This window comes from Diaphorina citri, unplaced genomic scaffold (genome assembly GCF_000475195.1).
Source record: "Diaphorina citri unplaced genomic scaffold, Diaci psyllid genome assembly version 1.1 scaffold30, whole genome shotgun sequence".
NCBI classification, from domain to species: Eukaryota; Metazoa; Arthropoda; class Insecta; order Hemiptera; family Psyllidae; genus Diaphorina; species Diaphorina citri.
This window is the reverse complement of record NW_007377468.1, coordinates 280,955-299,186: the sequence shown is the minus strand read 5'-3', so window position 1 is coordinate 299,186 and position 18,232 is coordinate 280,955. Positions and strand designations below refer to the sequence as shown.

General features: G+C 38.8%; 1 protein-coding gene and 1 long non-coding RNA gene across 4 annotated transcripts in view; both read left to right on the top strand.

Annotated features, from left to right (window-relative positions):
- The first annotated feature begins 189 nt into the window (after positions 1 to 189).
- On the top strand, positions 190 to 1,054 carry LOC113468197. Its single transcript, XR_003392043.1, has 2 exons — positions 190 to 408; positions 989 to 1,054. It is a non-coding gene; the product is annotated as an uncharacterized LOC113468197 (long non-coding RNA).
- A 4,763-nt stretch (positions 1,055 to 5,817) lies between these two features.
- The window catches only part of LOC103511057 (elongation of very long chain fatty acids protein 7-like), a 43,937-nt gene continuing 31,522 nt past the window's right edge, over positions 5,818 to 18,232 (top strand). For 2 of the 3 annotated variants that reach the window (XR_003392032.1, XM_026824933.1), the window contains exons 1-2: positions 5,818 to 6,026; positions 6,607 to 6,695. Coding sequence is in view for 1 of the 3 variants with exons in the window: in XM_026824933.1 (XP_026680734.1) it covers positions 6,623 to 6,695 (73 nt within the window). In the remaining 2 variants the exon portion in view is untranslated. The remainder of the gene's footprint in view (positions 6,027 to 6,606; positions 6,696 to 18,232) is intronic. The other variant, XR_003392031.1, reaches the window with a different exon arrangement.

The window sequence follows — 18,232 nt, the reverse complement described above, 5'->3', positions numbered from 1 at the left end:
TCTTCTTTTTTTTTATTAGATTTTTGACCAGATAATAATATTTTCTTCTTATTCGTCTTCTTCTTCTTTTTCTTCTGCTTCTTTATCATTTTCTTCTTCTTCTCCTCTCTTTATCATCTTAAGGCAACTCTCGAGATCTGTACTGTACTGACACTTAACAATTTCCTCTTTCCTCTCCTTCTCCCCATATACATTTCACTTGTAGAACGTAGACTACTTCTCACAGCTGATTATTCATTTGCCTAGGACCTGGGTCTAGGTCTGAAATTACTATCATTGTTAGTTGGTCGCGTAGGAAGTCATGTAGTAGGACTTCGGACATAAGGCAGTCGGTATCCAGGATCTACACATACATCAAGTGACTTACCGGTGAACGGTATAAGGCATTAGTGTTCCTTTTCTCTGCAAGTAAGTATACCTATGCCATTTGCTTTATCTGCTACAATGTGGTGCCGTTATTGAACTTTTTGGTGTGAAGCTTGTGTTGAATTGTTCAATTTGTTGATTTTTGATTATTTTTTTTTTAGTTGATTTTTTTATTATTATTATTTATTTATTCTTCTGATATTTCCAAATCCCAAGGATTTTCTTATTGATTCCGTTTTACTTTATTAGGTTCAGGTTATCCACAAATATATTGGTATCTATTTTCCCTCTTTCAATGGTCATTCTGAAAAGACAAAGCTATGATCTAATGGGGAGCTGAAACAGATTTTTATGGGACCTAATTTCTGAAGATTGCAGACCAAATTTTTCTAAAATTTCGCCTGCGGTTTTGTTTCGTGTTATTTATTGGGGCTCAAGTTCCTAGATCAGAGAAAAGGGATTGAAAAACTTAAATGACTTGGGTCCTTATCTTGGAAAAATTTCTTTCTTAGTTCTTTGGTATGTATGTAGGTATACCTACCTACATAAATCAAAGTGTGAGTTGTGTTTTATTGTGTTGAATTTCTTTTGATCCTTGACTCATTTATTGTGCATTTTTCAGCTCGGACCTAGGAATCATGGAGAAAGTAGCAAGCCGTTTCTTGTTTTCAAATTTTACCTATGAAAATATCTTGGAAGGTTCCACTGAAGGTAAGCAAAATTTTTAAGCCAAATGTGTATTTTTGATTAAAAAAAAAAAGAAAAAAGAAAAAAAATCAAGGGTAAATGAGGAGAATTGCTTTAAGGATAAGGGGTTTTTTCGGCATCGGCAGCCTTACGGAATCATGGAGAAAGTAGCAAGCCGTTTCTTGTTTTCAAATTTTACCTATGAAAATATCTTGGAAGGTTCCACTGAAGGTAAGCAAATTTTTTATTTTTGATCAAATTTGTGTATTTTTGATAAAAAAAAGGGAAAAAATCAAGGGTCAATGAGGAGAATTGCTTCAAGGATAAGGGGTTTTTTTCGGCATCGGCAGACTTAAAAGTAATTTCAAACGTTAGAAGTTTTCCTCCTAGGGGTACTTTGTACGATGTAAAAAACATTTCTCTATTTGCTATTAGTATACTTTTAGGTCCTAGGTACACCTGGCACCTAGACAAGTTATGTAAATAGAACAGTAGGAGGTAAAAGTAATTTCAAACGTTAGAAGTTTTCCTCCTAGGGGTACTTTGTACGATGTAAAAAACATTTCTCTATTTGCTATTAGTATACTTCTAGGTCCTAGGTACACCTGGCACCTAGACAAGTTATGTAAATAGAACAGAAGGAGGTATACACTTCCTGTGACTGTGATATAGGCAGGATTTTCTTCACAGAACAATGGACATTTTTATTGTGAAATTGTAATTTCTAGAGGTTGTCCCAGTTACTTAATCGATCATTCATTTGCTTGGGAAACTACTAGGAAACAGAAATACCTAGGTCAGTTCCGTCAATTTGGTAACTGACGACCACAGGAAAGTTTTGGCGCCTAATACGCTGTGTCCACACTTAATCGACTCCGCGCCGTCGATCGAGAGGTGAATCTATGTTGTCGAGGCAGTGTACATTTACTCACACTCACCTACAGCACTTAAAACGTCATAGATAGTATGTATCTACCTACATATTGTTGTTTTGTTATTGTCATACATATACCGCCCGCGCACTATCAATAATTTTAACTGACATCACTGATTAAGGTAGAAACACACTACTATCACGTCACGTCATGTGAGCTCACGTGACGTGGATAGTAGTTTGGCTGTCCTTAACGAGATTACCTACAATACTATGGAAAAACTTTTGTCACAAAAGATCTAACCAGGTCGCAGTGACCAAGGGCGTTTATTAAAGCCGATGGCCCTACCTTTACCAATGGAAAAACTTTGAAATACATTTTTTCAGACTCCCCATAAGCTCACGTCACGTGACAGTACTGTGTTTCTACCGTTGCGTTGTACTGTGACAGTACTTACGTATATTTACCATGAAAAAGTATTGTCAATACTATCTGCACACTGTCAATAATTTTACAGTTCATCAATACTACTCTCAATATACTTATTGATGAGAATATTGATACATTGATAGTATTACTCTGCAATTTTTTCCCGAATGAAGCTCCTGTTCTCTTCCCCATCAATTAATTTATTAAGTACTTACTTCTAATTTCTAATAATATTCGTCCACTTCCTACAATATCAAATTAGAGCTCTGCCCATTGCCCTTGCACAAATCCAATCAAACGCATCATCTGAACACAAGTAGGGCAATTAACAAGTACTAATAATTGTCCATTATAGTGGACAATGTGTCATTTCTGTGTGCACTCGAGCTGTACAAGTGTACATTTATCAACAATGTCTTCTTCAACATTGTCACAGGGAAGTTCCTGAACGATATAATTATTTATGTGCCAAGGACATTATTTTCTAAGAGGTTTGATAGAGAGAAGTGTAACTGATGAGGTCTTACTAATTCTATTAAAAAAAAGCTTTATAATAAGACCAAAATAATACTTGGTAAAACTTTCAATAACTTAATAAATAAAAAAAAACTCTTGACTTTTAGTTTTACAAATGTAATATATTTTATCTTTACGCGTATTTCGGGTGTTACCCCAAATTAATTCTCAAGATGATATTTAATTACAACCTTAATTAAATATCATCTTGAGAATGGGGTAACACCCGAAATACGCGTATAGATAAAACTCGCACTTGGTGCCCGCGTGTTCGCTACGCGGAGTTGCGGTCGCGCTGCGCGCTCCCGGAGCTTCACGGGGTTGTGCATGGGGTCGCGCTTTGCGCTCCCTTGTTTACGGTCGCGCTGCGCACTTCCGGGGGCTTCGCGGGGTGTGCATGGGGTCGCGCTTTGAGGTCCCTTGTTAACGATCGCGCTGCGCGCTCCCGGGAGCTTCGCGGGGTGAGCATGAGGTCGCGCTTCGCGCTCCCTTGGCTTCGCCCCTGAAATCTAATATCGTCCCTGAGTTTTATAGAAATGAAAACTAAAAGCGTGAGAAAATATTAAACGTAGGAAAACCTAGCTAAATTATACTAGCTGAATTCCGTCGCTTCGCTCCGGAATCCCGCTAGTTCATCCCGAGGCATGGCCAAGCTTGTGGAAAAGGCATGGCCGAACTTGTATTTTTATCAAACTAAAAACATAAACGAAACTCAATATTAGGCGAGCGAGGAAAAGTTTTCTCTCCCGCAGACTCTGCTTTCTGTGTATTTCTTATGGAGATTTTAGCGATGAAAAATTGATCATACCTATCTCAGGATCGGTTTAGATTTTCGCAAAATCCTTTCTTATTGCACATCTAGACCATAAAAGGAATATTCCTACCAAATTTCAGCTTTGTAGGTGTTGTGGTTCTCGAGATAGAGCGATCAGTGTGTGAACTATGAAATGTGAACTATGAATGGATCTCGTTTTTATAATATAAGACTAGCTGAATTCCGTCGCTTCGCTCCGGAATCCCGCTAGTTCATCCCGAGGCATGGCCTAACTTGTAGAAAAGGCATGGCCGAACTTGTAGAAAATAATAAAAAATACGGTCGCGCTGCGCGCTCCCTATTAGCTGCATAGTTGTCAAACTAAAAACATAAACGAAACTCAAATATTAGGGGAGCGAGGAAAAGTTTTCTCTCCCGCAGTCTCTGTACTCTGTGTATTTCTTATGGAGATTTTAGCGATGAAAAATTGATCATACCTATCTCAGGATCGGTTTAGATTTTCGCAAAATCCTTTCTTATTGCACACCTAGACCATAAAAGGAATATTCCTACCAAATTTCAGCTTTCTAGGTGTTGTGGTTCTCGAGATAGAGCGATCAGTGTGTGAACTGTGAATGGATCTTGTTCTTATAATATGTATAAGATTTATATTATCAAAATGTTACCATGGAGACAAAATCAACAGAGATTAGGTTGGTGCACACTGGGTTACATGAAACGCGTTCTCCAGTGTGTATTACCCTCTGGTGTTCTCGTGTTAATCCATGGCAGCACCTACATGGGAAGGAAGTATTGTGTCTCTTCTCGCCCATCTAATGAGAGGCATACTACGGGACGACTCAGACCACAGGAGTCTAATGTAACGGTTGTTTCATTGCTTCGAAATAAATGCGGCGGTTAAACACTCATCTTTTTTCCGCCTTAAAATACCTACCTACAAAGAATTTTCCTTGATTTTAAAAGGTCGATTTTTTTCAGTGTAGGCCAAAAAGGTCAAGGTAATCACACTTTGAATCTTCTCGATTTGCCACGTGTCGATTTTGCCTTAGTATCCTTTTCAAGGAAGTAGGTAATACTATTGGATATCACACTATACCCACCTGTTGATTTGCCTATCAGCTTCCTCTTTGATATTAGAGTCTCGATACGAGAACCTTACAATCCCTCGCCATATCTACATAGTATGATAAGGAAAGAAACAGTAGGATAAGGGAAACCAGGAAACGGGATAGTATGAATAAATGCTGATTTACACATGGATAAAGGTTGATAAGCGCTAGGCCGCGGGTTCGACTCCCGCCCGGGCCGGATTTTATCCTAAACGGATAAGTTTCGTTCTCGGAACGACTGGCTTCCTTCTATCCGGTCTTCCTTCTCCCTCCGATTGCGGGACGACAAAATAGGAGAAAGCCAGTTTATCTGTTTCTGATAGCGAGAATCGAACCCTTTCAAAGCAGACGCGCTACCCTCAAAGCTATAACTAGGCTGGTTTTCACCTGGTGTGGTTCTTTACAGAAGCTTCAGCACTGACAATGTCAATGACTGGCTCTGACTTAGTCCCAATACAAAGCCTTCATACAAAACTCGTGATCTCAATGAATAAAATGAATTCAATGATATTATTATAAGTACCTAATGTTTAGATAATAGTCTGTTTCTGTTTTCTTCTTTTTTTCTTCTTATTCGTCTTCTTCTTCTTTTTCTTCTGCTTCTTTATCATTTTCTTCTTCTTCTCCTCTCTTTATCATCTTAAGGCAACTCTCGAGATCTGTACTGTACTGACACTTAACAATTTCCTCTTTCCTCTCCTTCTCCCCATATACATTTCACTTGTAGAACGTAGACTACTTCTCACAGCTGATTATTCATTTGCCTAGGACCTGGGTCTAGGTCTGAAATTACTATCATTGTTAGTTGGTCGCGTAGGAAGTCATGTAGTAGGACTTCGGACATAAGGCAGTCGGTATCCAGGATCTACACATACATCAAGTGACTTACCGGTGAACGGTATACGGCATTAGTGTTCCTTTTCTCTGCTTTTCTTCTGCTTCTTTATCATTTTCTTCTTCTTCTCCTCTCTTTATCATCTTAAGGCAACTCTCGAGATCTGTACTGTACTGACACTTAACAATTTCCTCTTTCCTCTCCTTCTCCCCATATACATTTCACTTGTAGAACGTAGACTACTTCTCACAGCTGATTATTCATTTGCCTAGGACCTGGGTCTAGGTCTGAAATTACTATCATTGTTAGTTGGTCGCGTAGGAAGTCATGTAGTAGGACTTCGGACATAAGGCAGTCGGTATCCAGGATCTACACATACATCAAGTGACTTACCGGTGAACGGTATAAGGCATTAGTGTTCCTTTTCTCTGCAAGTAAGTATACCTATGCCATTTGCTTTATCTGCTACAATGTGGTGCCGTTATTGAACTTTTTGGTGTGAAGCTTGTGTTGAATTGTTCAATTTGTTGATTTTTGATTATTTTTTTTTTAGTTGATTTTTTTATTATTATTATTTATTTATTCTTCTGATATTTCCAAATCCCAAGGATTTTCTTATTGATTCCGTTTTACTTTATTAGGTTCAGGTTATCCACAAATATATACCTATCTATTTTCCCTCTTTCAATGGTCATTCTGAAAAGACAAAGCTATGATCTAATGGGGAGCTGAAACAGATTTTTATGGGACCTAATTTCTGAAGATTGCAGACCAAATTTTTCTAAAATTTCGCCTGCGGTTTTGTTTCGTGTTATTTATTGGGGCTCAAGTTCCTAGATCAGAGAAAAGGGATTGAAAAACTTAAATGACTTGGGTCCTTATCTTGGAAAAATTTCTTTCTTAGTTCTTTGGTATGTATGTAGGTATACCTACCTACATAAATCAAAGTGTGAGTTGTGTTTTATTGTGTTGAATTTCTTTTGATCCTTGACTCATTTATTGTGCATTTTTCAGCTCGGACCTAGGAATCATGGAGAAAGTAGCAAGCCGTTTCTTGTTTTCAAATTTTACCTATGAAAATATCTTGGAAGGTTCCACTGAAGGTAAGCAAAATTTTTAAGCCAAATGTGTATTTTTGATTAAAAAAAAAAAGAAAAAAGAAAAAAAATCAAGGGTAAATGAGGAGAATTGCTTTAAGGATAAGGGGTTTTTTCGGCATCGGCAGCCTTACAAGTAATTTCAAACGTTAGAAGTTTTCCTCCTAGGGGTACTTTGTACGATGTAAAAAACATTTCTCTATTTGCTATTAGTATACTTTTAGGTCCTAGGTACACCTGGCACCTAGACAAGTTATGTAAATAGAACAGTAGGAGGTACTTCCTGTGACTGTGATATAGGCAGGATTTTCTTCACAGAACAATGGACATTTTTATTGTGAAATTGTAATTTCTAGAGGTTGTCCCAGTTACTTAATCGATCATTCATTTGCTTGGGAAACTACTAGGAAACAGAAATACCTAGGTCAGTTCCGTCAATTTGGTAACTGACGACCACAGGAAAGTTTTGGCGCCTAATACGCTGTGTCCACACTTAATCGACTCCGCGCCGTCGATCGAGAGGTGAATCTATGTTGTCGAGGCAGTGTACATTTACTCACACTCACCTACAGCACTTAAAACGTCGTAGATAGTATGTATCTACCTACATATTGTTGTTTTGTTATTGTCATACATATACCGCCCGCGCACTATCAATAATTTTAACTGACATCACTGATTAAGGTAGAAACACACTACTATCACGTCACGTCATGTGAGCTCACGTGACGTGGATAGTAGTTTGGCTGTCCTTAACGAGATTACCTACAATACTATGGAAAAACTTTTGTCACAAAAGATCTAACCAGGTCGCAGTGACCAAGGGCGTTTATTAAAGCCGATGGCCCTACCTTTACCAATGGAAAAACTTTGAAATACATTTTTTCAGACTCCCCATAAGCTCACGTCACGTGACAGTACTGTGTTTCTACCGTTGCGTTGTACTGTGACAGTACTTACGTATATTTACCATGAAAAAGTATTGTCAATACTATCTGCACACTGTCAATAATTTTACAGTTCATCAATACTACTCTCAATATACTTATTGATGAGAATATTGATACATTGATAGTATTACTCTGCAATTTTTTCCCGAATGAAGCTCCTGTTCTCTTCCCCATCAATTAATTTATTAAGTACTTACTTCTAATTTCTAATAATATTCGTCCACTTCCTACAATATCAAATTAGAGCTCTGCCCATTGCCCTTGCACAAATCCAATCAAACGCATCATCTGAACACAAGTAGGGCAATTAACAAGTACTAATAATTGTCCATTATAGTGGACAATGTGTCATTTCTGTGTGCACTCGAGCTGTACAAGTGTACATTTATCAACAATGTCTTCTTCAACATTGTCACAGGGAAGTTCCTGAACGATATAATTATTTATGTGCCAAGGACATTATTTTCTAAGAGGTTTGATAGAGAGAAGTGTAACTGATGAGGTCTTACTAATTCTATTCAAAGTTAAAGTTACTCATCGAATTCCTCTCTACCTACGTACATATGGTATGAATCATGTAGACGCAGTAGTACAAAACTGTGAAGTAATCGACCTGTATGAAATGAACAATGACTCTGACAAGTACATGATCGATGTTTTCCTAAATGAATTTTCTACGACCATTAACTGACTGTCTGTAAGATGACTCTATTTTAGGATATCATTATCTATGTCTAATGAAATCATATTATGTTTGCTTTTTCTTGCTTCCACTGTCTGGTACAATCTGATATTATAAACAGCTAGAGCTAGGCAATCATTTCCCAGGATACCTTTCGTTATCTCTCTCTCTCTCTCTCTCTCTCTCTCTCTCTCTCTCTCTCTCTCTCTCTCTCTCTCTCTCTCTTTCTCTCTCTCTGCTTCTCTCTTTACATTAGGTCTTAGGTATAGGTACATCTAAGTATTTATTTTTCTCTCAAGGTACCTAATACTAATGGAATTAATCTAATCTTTGTTCAAAAGATTATGGATTAAATGAAACTAGCTAGGTATAGGCAGGTATCTAATTCGTAGTCATAGTTTCAAGTCGCTACCTACCCCTCCTTCCTCTCGCCATTCCTCTCTCCCTCCTTCTTTTTTCTCTCCCCCTCCTCCTCGATCTTTCTCTCTCTTTCGTTTCCTCTGTTCCTTTTGTCTGTTTATTTCAATAAGTTTAATGCCTACAACGAAACGGTATTCTGAGATGGTAAGGCCCAACGCCAGGAAAAATATCTCAAGACCCGTAAAACTTGAAAACTTGAAATTTGTTTAGAAACCCTCAAATGTGACAAGGATCGAATACGCAACTTTCGGAAGATCGGTGCAACCACTTTTTGGTGGTTTTCGACATAATTGGATAGAACATAGACGTGTGTGCTCATCAAGTATAGGGTAGACCCGACGGGCGAAACTTTTCAGCCGTACCTGTCAGGTCTAAATGATAGTGTGCGTACTCATGAGGTATCATGTAGACCTATGAGGGAATGTCTGAGTTCTTTGAATAGTACCGTCAACTTCGGGCAGGTCTAGTATTGTCATGTTTGGGTAGGTTCTATACGAGCCTGCACACTCTGACTCTATAACTTACCTTGTCGACACGATTGATCGACACCATATAGGTACTGAAAGTTGTCCTGAGATCAGTATTCAACAGTAATAGTACCGTCAACTTCGGGCAGGTCTAGTATTGTCAAGTTTGGGTAGGTTCTATACGAGCCTGCACACTCTGACTCTATAACTTACTTTGTCGACACGATTGATCGACACCATATAGGTACTGAAAGTTGTCCTGAGATCAGTATTCAACAGTAAATTCGGTACCACATTTTAAGGTCTCGTATTTATTAAGGTGTTTCCACATATAGTTGCCCGGCCGTAGATCGCCATCGATCGATGTCAACTAAACCGTCCACACTGCCTCGACAACATTAGATTCACCTCGTCGTTACACCATCTTCTTCAGGACACATCAGAACATTGCACGGTCGCTCCTGCGCAAAGGCAAAGGGAGAGCAAGACCTCTGCAAATACCTAGGTATTTGATACCTCCTGCGTTTATTAGCAAAAGGTTCTCATGATAACTGCTATTTTATTACTGGTAGGTATAATAGTCAATAATCATGTTGATAGAATGATAGCTCCAGGACACATCAGAACATTGCACGGTCGCTCCTGCGCAAAGGCAAAGGGAGAGCAAGACCTCTGGAAATTCAGATACCTACGTACTTGATACCTCCTGCGTTTGGTAGCAAAAGGTTCTCATGATAACTGCTATTTTATTACTGGTAGGTATAATAGTCAATAGTTATGTTGATAGAATGATAGCTCCGATGATGCTTTATGTATTGTTATACAACATGATACTTCTTTTTTTTTCTGTAATACAAAGTAACTACTTATTGAATCCGTAAAATGCAGGCACCTACTTATTTTGAGCTGTCCGATGTAGGGGTAACAAGGTACCTCGGTAATCTTTTCCTTACCGAAGGCAAAGGCCATAAAAAGTCAGTTCTTCAGTTGTCTGTTGTTCTTACATAGTAGTGATATGAGTTTTAGTAGTGATAACAGCTGGTTATGATGATGGTGACGATGAAAACGAAGCAAGGGTCTAATATTACAATTATTATAATGTTCTTTAATAACTTTATTGCCAAAACCTAGTAAACTTCCTGGAAATTGCACTCTTTCTCTATTCAAGGTTCACTAGATATTCAACAAGAACTCTTCTATTCGGTGTAAAATCTTGTCCTTGAAATTTCAGCCATTTCTCATCCTAGCTAAAATTAATTTGGTGATGAAGAAATTGAGCACGTCCGGTACTCGATGTTTTCAAGTCAGTTCGAACAGCGATGGAGAGAGCAAGTGTTTTATTTTAATTTTGCTTAATTAAGGTGCTAAATTTTCAGTATTTTTACATTATTTTATTTAGTTTTTACCTTCCAATACCATTTTTATCGTAATAAAATCGTGCCCGAAACTGAAATAAATTCTTTGGAAAGGTATGTGTGGCCTTTGATTTATTTTTATTTTCAATCTCCTGATCAGGATCCAGGATGACCAAAACGTTTTCTCCTAGATATAAACATGTATTTATGTAGGTATAAAATTTCAAAATAAATTTATGTTGTTGTTAACGTTTACGTTTGTTCCTTTCCAATCCAATCCAAGCAGTGTGTTATACATTACATGCAAACATTTTGCCTAGTGCTTTGGTGCGAAGATTTTTTTTTTTTTCTAGAATCGAATACAGGAACCGATTGCAACCCCATGGAGTGCAATCCAATCAAGATCCCGCTTTGGTTGATAGGTCTACTCCCATTTCTCTCTCTTTCTCTCTATCAGTTTTCCCTAAACAATTCGTCTAGACCTCTAGACGCACAGCAGTGCGCCAGGCCAAGTTCTTCAGCATGCAGTGTGTTATACATTTACATGCAAACATAGTATGTATTTCCCTTTTATAAGAGATGAGACAAGTATTATTACGCCTAAGACGTGAAATATGGGCTAGGTAAGTAGATACCTATATTCTGTCGTCAGAGGTCAAGGTCATTGCATCTTGTAGAGACTGAGAACCAATCATGACTGCACACAACATGTCAGTTGTACTAAGAATAGCTAGTACATATAACTATCTATAAGTACTTTAAGTATCCATAAGTACTTTCTTTATTCAAATATGTATATGCCTCGGAAGATATTGGATGCTGGCAGTTACAGTTATGTGGCATTCTTCATATACAGGGTGTTCCGTCCACATGCATTCACGCGATTCCATTGACTTCGATCAAAAGGAAGGACGACAGGACAGAAGCAAGTCAACCGTTCCGGGAACGAGTCTGTTTAGGATAAAATCGGGAGGAATTGAACCCGCGACCTAGCGCTTACCACACCTTCCAAGCTAACTAGGCTCACGTCACAACTTTTGGTTACCACTTTATTTACTCAAATAAATAAAGGACCAGGTCAATCCAGCTTACGCTGTCAAGACCCATCTTATGTTCAAGATAATATAGTCGGTGGCCTAACGTCAAAAAAGCTGCATTTCGTCAGGAAAGCACCAAATTTGTTTGGTTACCACTTTATTTACTCAAATAAATAAAGGACCAGGTCAATCCAGCTTACGCTGTCAAGACCCATCTTATGTTCAAGATAATAAAACCACACTTGCTAAACAATAATAATTATGTATTAGGTACCTATGCAGGAAACACACATACTTATCTATAATTATTTGGGTACATTAACATTGCCAATGAAGGTCCATACCAAATTTGGTGCTTTCCTGAATAAATGCAGCTTTTGGCCAAAATTGTGACGTTAGGCCACCCACTAATAAAACCAGACTTGCTAAACAATAATAATTATGTATTAGGTACCTATATGCAGGAAACACACATACTTATCTATAATTATTTGGGTACATTAACATTACTGATTCACTGTCTTCGGCGTCGCCTTGAAAATCTTAGATCTAAGGAGATACCTAGTTTGCAAAATATTGAGGGGAAAATACGAGTACGCTTTACAAGCTGCCTACAATTAAGATTCCATTTAAATATACCCACATGCAAGTATGTTGTAAAATTCCCTATATTAAATAAGTAGGTACTTGTAAATTATAATCCGCTAGAGTTCCGTAAATATACCCACATGCAAGTATGTTGTAAAATTCCCTATATTAAATAAGTAGGTACTTGTAAATTATAATCCGCTAGAGTTCCGTATTATGGATTTATAAGCCCATAAGACTAATATGTTTAAGCATATTCAAGTGACTTTAAGTATCCTCTTAATTAAAAAACCCCCGAACGTCCAAACCCCTCGTACTTATAATACCCGATTAGGTACTCGTATATCGATTAAACTTTGTAAATAATTGGCAAATCATAAATTCGCCAGAAACCATGCGTGCAAAGAATAATTAAAGCCACGGAAATTTCAGCAAAATCTATTATTAAAGTGGATAATGATGAGGTTTGATAAAGTTGACTCGAGACTAACCACACTGACCATAGAGTTATCGAAAACATACCTAGGTAGTTAAATTTATTTCTAGCATGTCGCTGCGTATTGTTTTGTTCATATGGGCGAGAATGGCCAATTGTCCACATCCCACAAACATTCGCGGGTTGGGCCGCGTGGCCACATTTATTTCCACCGAAACGGAATGTACCGAGATTTGAATTTTAGCTTTGGCACAATAGTCAGTAATAATTGTGTCATATTAGTAGGTAATAATTAGTTCAATTTTATTCAAAGTGAACTTATTTTACTCACAGCCTTGAAGGAAAAGATCCAAAAATTCAAGGTCAGACTACAGCACACAATTCTGAGCCCAAGTTGTAATCCGTCCTGATGGCTGATACGCGTAAAATCTTTTTCGTGATAAGCCGGCCACTCACCCTGAGTGCGTCTGACAGACCCAGGTCTGTGAGACCTGGGTCTGTCAAAGGGCCGTATCCAGGATTTTGCGAGGGGGGGGCGCGGGAGGGTCTTCCGACATTACTTTAATGAAAATTGGAAGCCAGTAAAAAATAGCGTACGCATCTTCAGGGCCGTATCCAGGATTTTTGCCGAGGGCGGGGGGGTGCGAGGGTCCAAACATTAATGCGTCTAATTTTCGAAGTCTGGCCTACAGTACAGGAAGAAAAATGAAGCTCGAAAGTGGCGAGAGAGGGTGGCCAAACCCCCCTCGACCCCAATTTTTCGGAGTCTGTGCGTAAAGGAGAAAAAGGGGGCCGGGGGGGGGGGGGGGGCGCCGGCCCCCTAAATGCGGCCCTGGGGTCAATGGGGCCATCTAGGTCCTTTTTCTTTCAATATACACTTAAATTCATAATTTATTAGAATTTTAAATGGTGTCCTAGACAGACAGACAAACATCAGACAGACCTACATAATTATGTACATAAAATTAGTAAAATGTCTGATCGTAGCGGTTATAACAGCCTAATGAATATGAAATGGTACATGCAAATGATTTTATTAAAATTAAAAAAAAAAAATATAATATAATACAACAAAAAAATATACATTTCGCTCATTTGAACACAGTTTACTCACAAGAGCAGGAGGCCGGAAATCGTACTCTGTATGGGCTTTTGCAAAGAGATTAACATTATTCTTACCGTTTTTATTATTATTGGATACTAGGTTGTACCTGTAAAACGGTAAGAATAATGTAAATTCAATAATTTCAAAATCCTAAATCATCCTTTCAACACCGTGCGATAGGTGCCTATCTCACGGACACGGAATGTATGTTGGTAAGTAGGTACACAATAAGGTAAGTTCATGATATTTGGCAGTTCTTGAGTACTAATGTTGGAAAGAAAACTAAATTTCAAATCAATTCCATTCAGTTTTAAGGAACTAACGCTCACAATAACTTTTCTAAACCGTTTTCAAAAATAGGTATCCGGTTTTAGGCGATCTTCCCCTACACAATAGGTACTTACCCGCATGGGCAGGATTTTTTTTTAAGTCAAATCATATTATACATTGCATATTATACAATTATACACGTGTATAATCTAGCTAATTAACTAAGCCACATGTCATCGATTTCGTTTATTGAACTTTGAAAAAAATATTAATTCATTTGACGTCAAGAGTCAAGGTCGGTGACAGATTTTTCATGAGAGCGGCTTTTACAAGATCAAAATACAGCAAACGAGAGAAATACATAATAGGTTGGTGCACACTGGGTTACATGAAACGCGTTCTCCAGTGTGTATTACCCTCTGGTGTTCTCGTGTTAATCCATGGCAGCACCTAAATGGGAAGGAAGTATTGTGTCTCTTCTCGCCCATCTAATGAGAGGCATACTACGGGATGATCGTGCTACGACTCAGACCACAGGAGTCTAATGTAACGGTTGTTTCATTGCTTCGAAATAAATGCGGCGGTTAAACACTCATCTTTTTTCCGCCTTAGAATACCTACCTACAAAGAATTTTCCTTGATTTTAAAAGGTCGATTTTTTTTTCAGTGTAGGCCAAAAAGGTCAAGGTAATCACACTTTGAATCTTCTCGATTTGCCACGTGTCGATTTTGCCTTAGTATCCTTTTCAAGGAAGTAGGTAATACTTTTGGATATCACAGCATACCCACCTGTTGATTTGCCTATCAGCTTCCTCTTTGATATTAGAGTCTCGATACGAGAACCTTACAATTCCTCGCCATATCTACATAGTATGATAAGGAAAGAAACAGTAGGATAAGGGAAAATCGGAAACCAGGAAACGGGATAGTATGAATAAATGCTGATTTACACATGGATAAAGGTGGATAAGCGCTAGGCCGCGGGTTCGACTCCCGCCCGGGCCGGATTTTATCCTAAACGGATAAGTTTCGTTCTCGGAACGGCTGGCTTCCTTCTATCCGGTCTTCCTTCTCCCAATTGCGGGACGACAAAATAGGAGAAAGCCAGTTTATCTGTTTCTGATAAAATCCGAAAATCCGCTCCGGGCGGGAATCGAACCCTTTCAAAGCAGACGCACTACCCTCAAAGCTATAACTAGGCTGGTTTTCAAGGCATTATTTACCTGGTGTGGTTCTTCACAGAAGCTTCAGCACTGACAATGTCAATGACTGGCTCTGACTTAGTCCCAATACAAAGCTTCAGGCGGCCCGAACTGTGGTTATCGGGTTGACCTTGAACAAATTGTAAATTGTTGACAATATGGAATTGTAAGAAGGTTCTTCAATAAAAGAAAATATAATAGTGCCTGTTTTAGAAGTATCCTCCCCCTTTCTTGGACAGATCCAGTACCTCCTCCTCCTCCTCCTCCTTCTTCTTCTTTTTCTTCGCCTTTTCTCGTGTACACACGAGTTAGACACTCCAGTCATACAATCTAACTTAGCTTTCAGATCATACACCGGGAACATTATCAAACCCAGAGGAAAAGTTTCCGTCAATGTCCAGTACAAGGATAAGGAAATGATGGGTGAACTTCATATCGTACCAGATGGACACGACACATTGCTTGGTCGACAGTGGATACGTGCTCTACAGATCGAACTCAACCAGATAGACCAACACGTTGAGAACCGCTACCCTGTTGCTCCAGCATATCAAATCAAGTCCATTGATGACATTATTCAGCGTTTCCCAAAGGTATTCGAAGAAAAGATCGGATGTGTGCCTAACTTTCAAGTAAGTCTTCAATTACGTAAAGACGTTAAACCTGTGTTCACAAAAGAACGCTCAGTGCCGTACGCTCTTCTAGATAAAGTAGAGAAAAAGCTTGACTCATTAGAAGCTGAAGGTATCATCTCACCGGTAGACTCTGGAAGAATAATTAAGCGCCACATTAATCAACTTCGCCCTTCTCTTGTACCTAAGAAGACTGTGACGTTTAATATACCCGGACTACCTCGATCTCCAGACATACAGCCTCAATCTCCAATCAGATCTCCAGTCATCCAACCTCAATCTCCAATCAGATCTTCAGTTCAATCACCAGCCATTCAGCCACCAGCCGCTCGTCCTGTACGAAACAGACGTCCTCCTGTACGGTTTGGTGACTATGTCTTATATTGAACTCCCATGTGTGATCCATTTAAGGAGGGGAGACTGTCATGTATTTATGTATTTATATTATCAAAATGTTACCATGGAAACAAAATCAACAGAGATGAAAATTGAGTTCTAATTTTTCCATGGTCGACATCTCATCTTTTTCCTTCTATCAAATTATACATTTCTTATTCATTCACATATCAATGCGTGCAGTTTTTATTCATAATAGTATCCAATGTACACTGGCAAAACTAGGCGGAAATCTACTTTATGCAAAACAGAACTCCCTGTCGGATTTTCAGGCGGCCCGAACTGTGGTTATCGGGTTGACCTTGAACAAATTGTAAATTGTTGACAATATGGAATTGTAAGAAGGTTCTTCAATAGAAAATATAATAGTGCCTGTTTTAGAAGTATCCTCCCCCTTTCTTGGACAGATCCAGTACCTCCTCCTCCTTCTTCTTCTTCGCCTTTTCTCGTGTACACACAGGGTCAGCGTTTTTCGTCAGCCTCTCAATCAGCCCTAAGTAGGGTGATTGCTTTGGGCTGACATTTGGTTTTGGCTACCTTGAACAGATTCAGTCCCGAATTTCTGATTGTGAGTATTCTGATCGTGGAAGCATTGTATCGAGGAAATCGGGTATGTCCTGGAAATATATTTGCGCCCCTCTACCCAGGCATCATGATGACGACGTTATGTATTTGGTAAGTTTGGTCATTATTTGGTCCCCCTCTGAATCTGTGTCCACACATAGGCAACGCCGTCGATCGACGTCGACTGAAACCGTACACTGCCTCGACGACATTGACACAGCTCAAGACCGAGCGTTGACTCTCGACCTGGAGACCTTTACAAGTTATATGCATAATGCACATTTTTACATGGTTTTACTTAACTTGGGATCTCTGTTTGTTTGTAATTTTATTTGCATAAAACGGCTCGACGCGTAATTGCATAGGGCAATGTGGGGAACAATGTCGCAAAGTCAATGTGACACACCGGATATTTCACAAACTTGAACCAATTATGAAAACGGGATTAGCTGTTGAGGAGAACTCTGTTGACAAATCGTTAGGATACCTACTGTTAGGATGGTGCGTTTATAATATGTTGATATACATTCGAATATTTTTTCCGAAGCATTGCATTCAGTCCACTGTGAAATGGGTGTCGATCTTTAACCCGGTTTAAAGCTGTGTCCAAGCATAGTCTACAGCCGTCGCGTCAATCGTCGTGGTGAATCGTTGCTGTCGCTGCGTTTGTGGAGTAGCAGCAGTTGTTTACAACGGTTGTTGTAATTTTAATTAAAGGGACGAGTGATTCTCCGGTGAAGACAAAGGTAACCAGGGAGTAGTAGGTACGTATATATGTAATTCTATTAAAAAAAAAAATGCAACTAGGTATTAGGTAGTTGTTTTTATTTACCTACACCATCCAGTTCCCTACACCTACCTACACAACCTCCACACATGAGGTATACCTATCTATATCTACCTACATATCGATACGCATAGGGTACATACTACATACCTAAGCCTCGCCGGATGCAAAATATCGTGTGCCATTAGTGATATTGAAATCTATACATTGGAACTTAATAGTGACCGCTTAGGTGGATAAGATTAAGGTCTCCTATATGTGTTAGGTCTTACCTACATAATTGTCCTATATGTGTTAGTTCTTACCTACATAATTTTCCTATATGTGGTCTTACCTACATAACTATTTATAAACACACGTGCCGTATATACAATGTATGTAGGTCTTGTAGGTATTGCAAGGGTCACTAAAGGGAGGATTACACTGTATGAATGGTGGAGCGACATGTATTATAATCTGGCAATTTCCTATGGTAAGAAGCAAAACTTTGACACCACAGGTGTATTGGTCATGTTAACTAAGATCAATCACAGGATATTGAAGTCTAGGGCTCTTTTAGATTAATAAAGGGAAGGTTACAAGAGATCTAATCAGGTCGCAGTGACATAGGGCGTTTAAAGCCGATGGCCCTACTTATACCAATACCAAAATA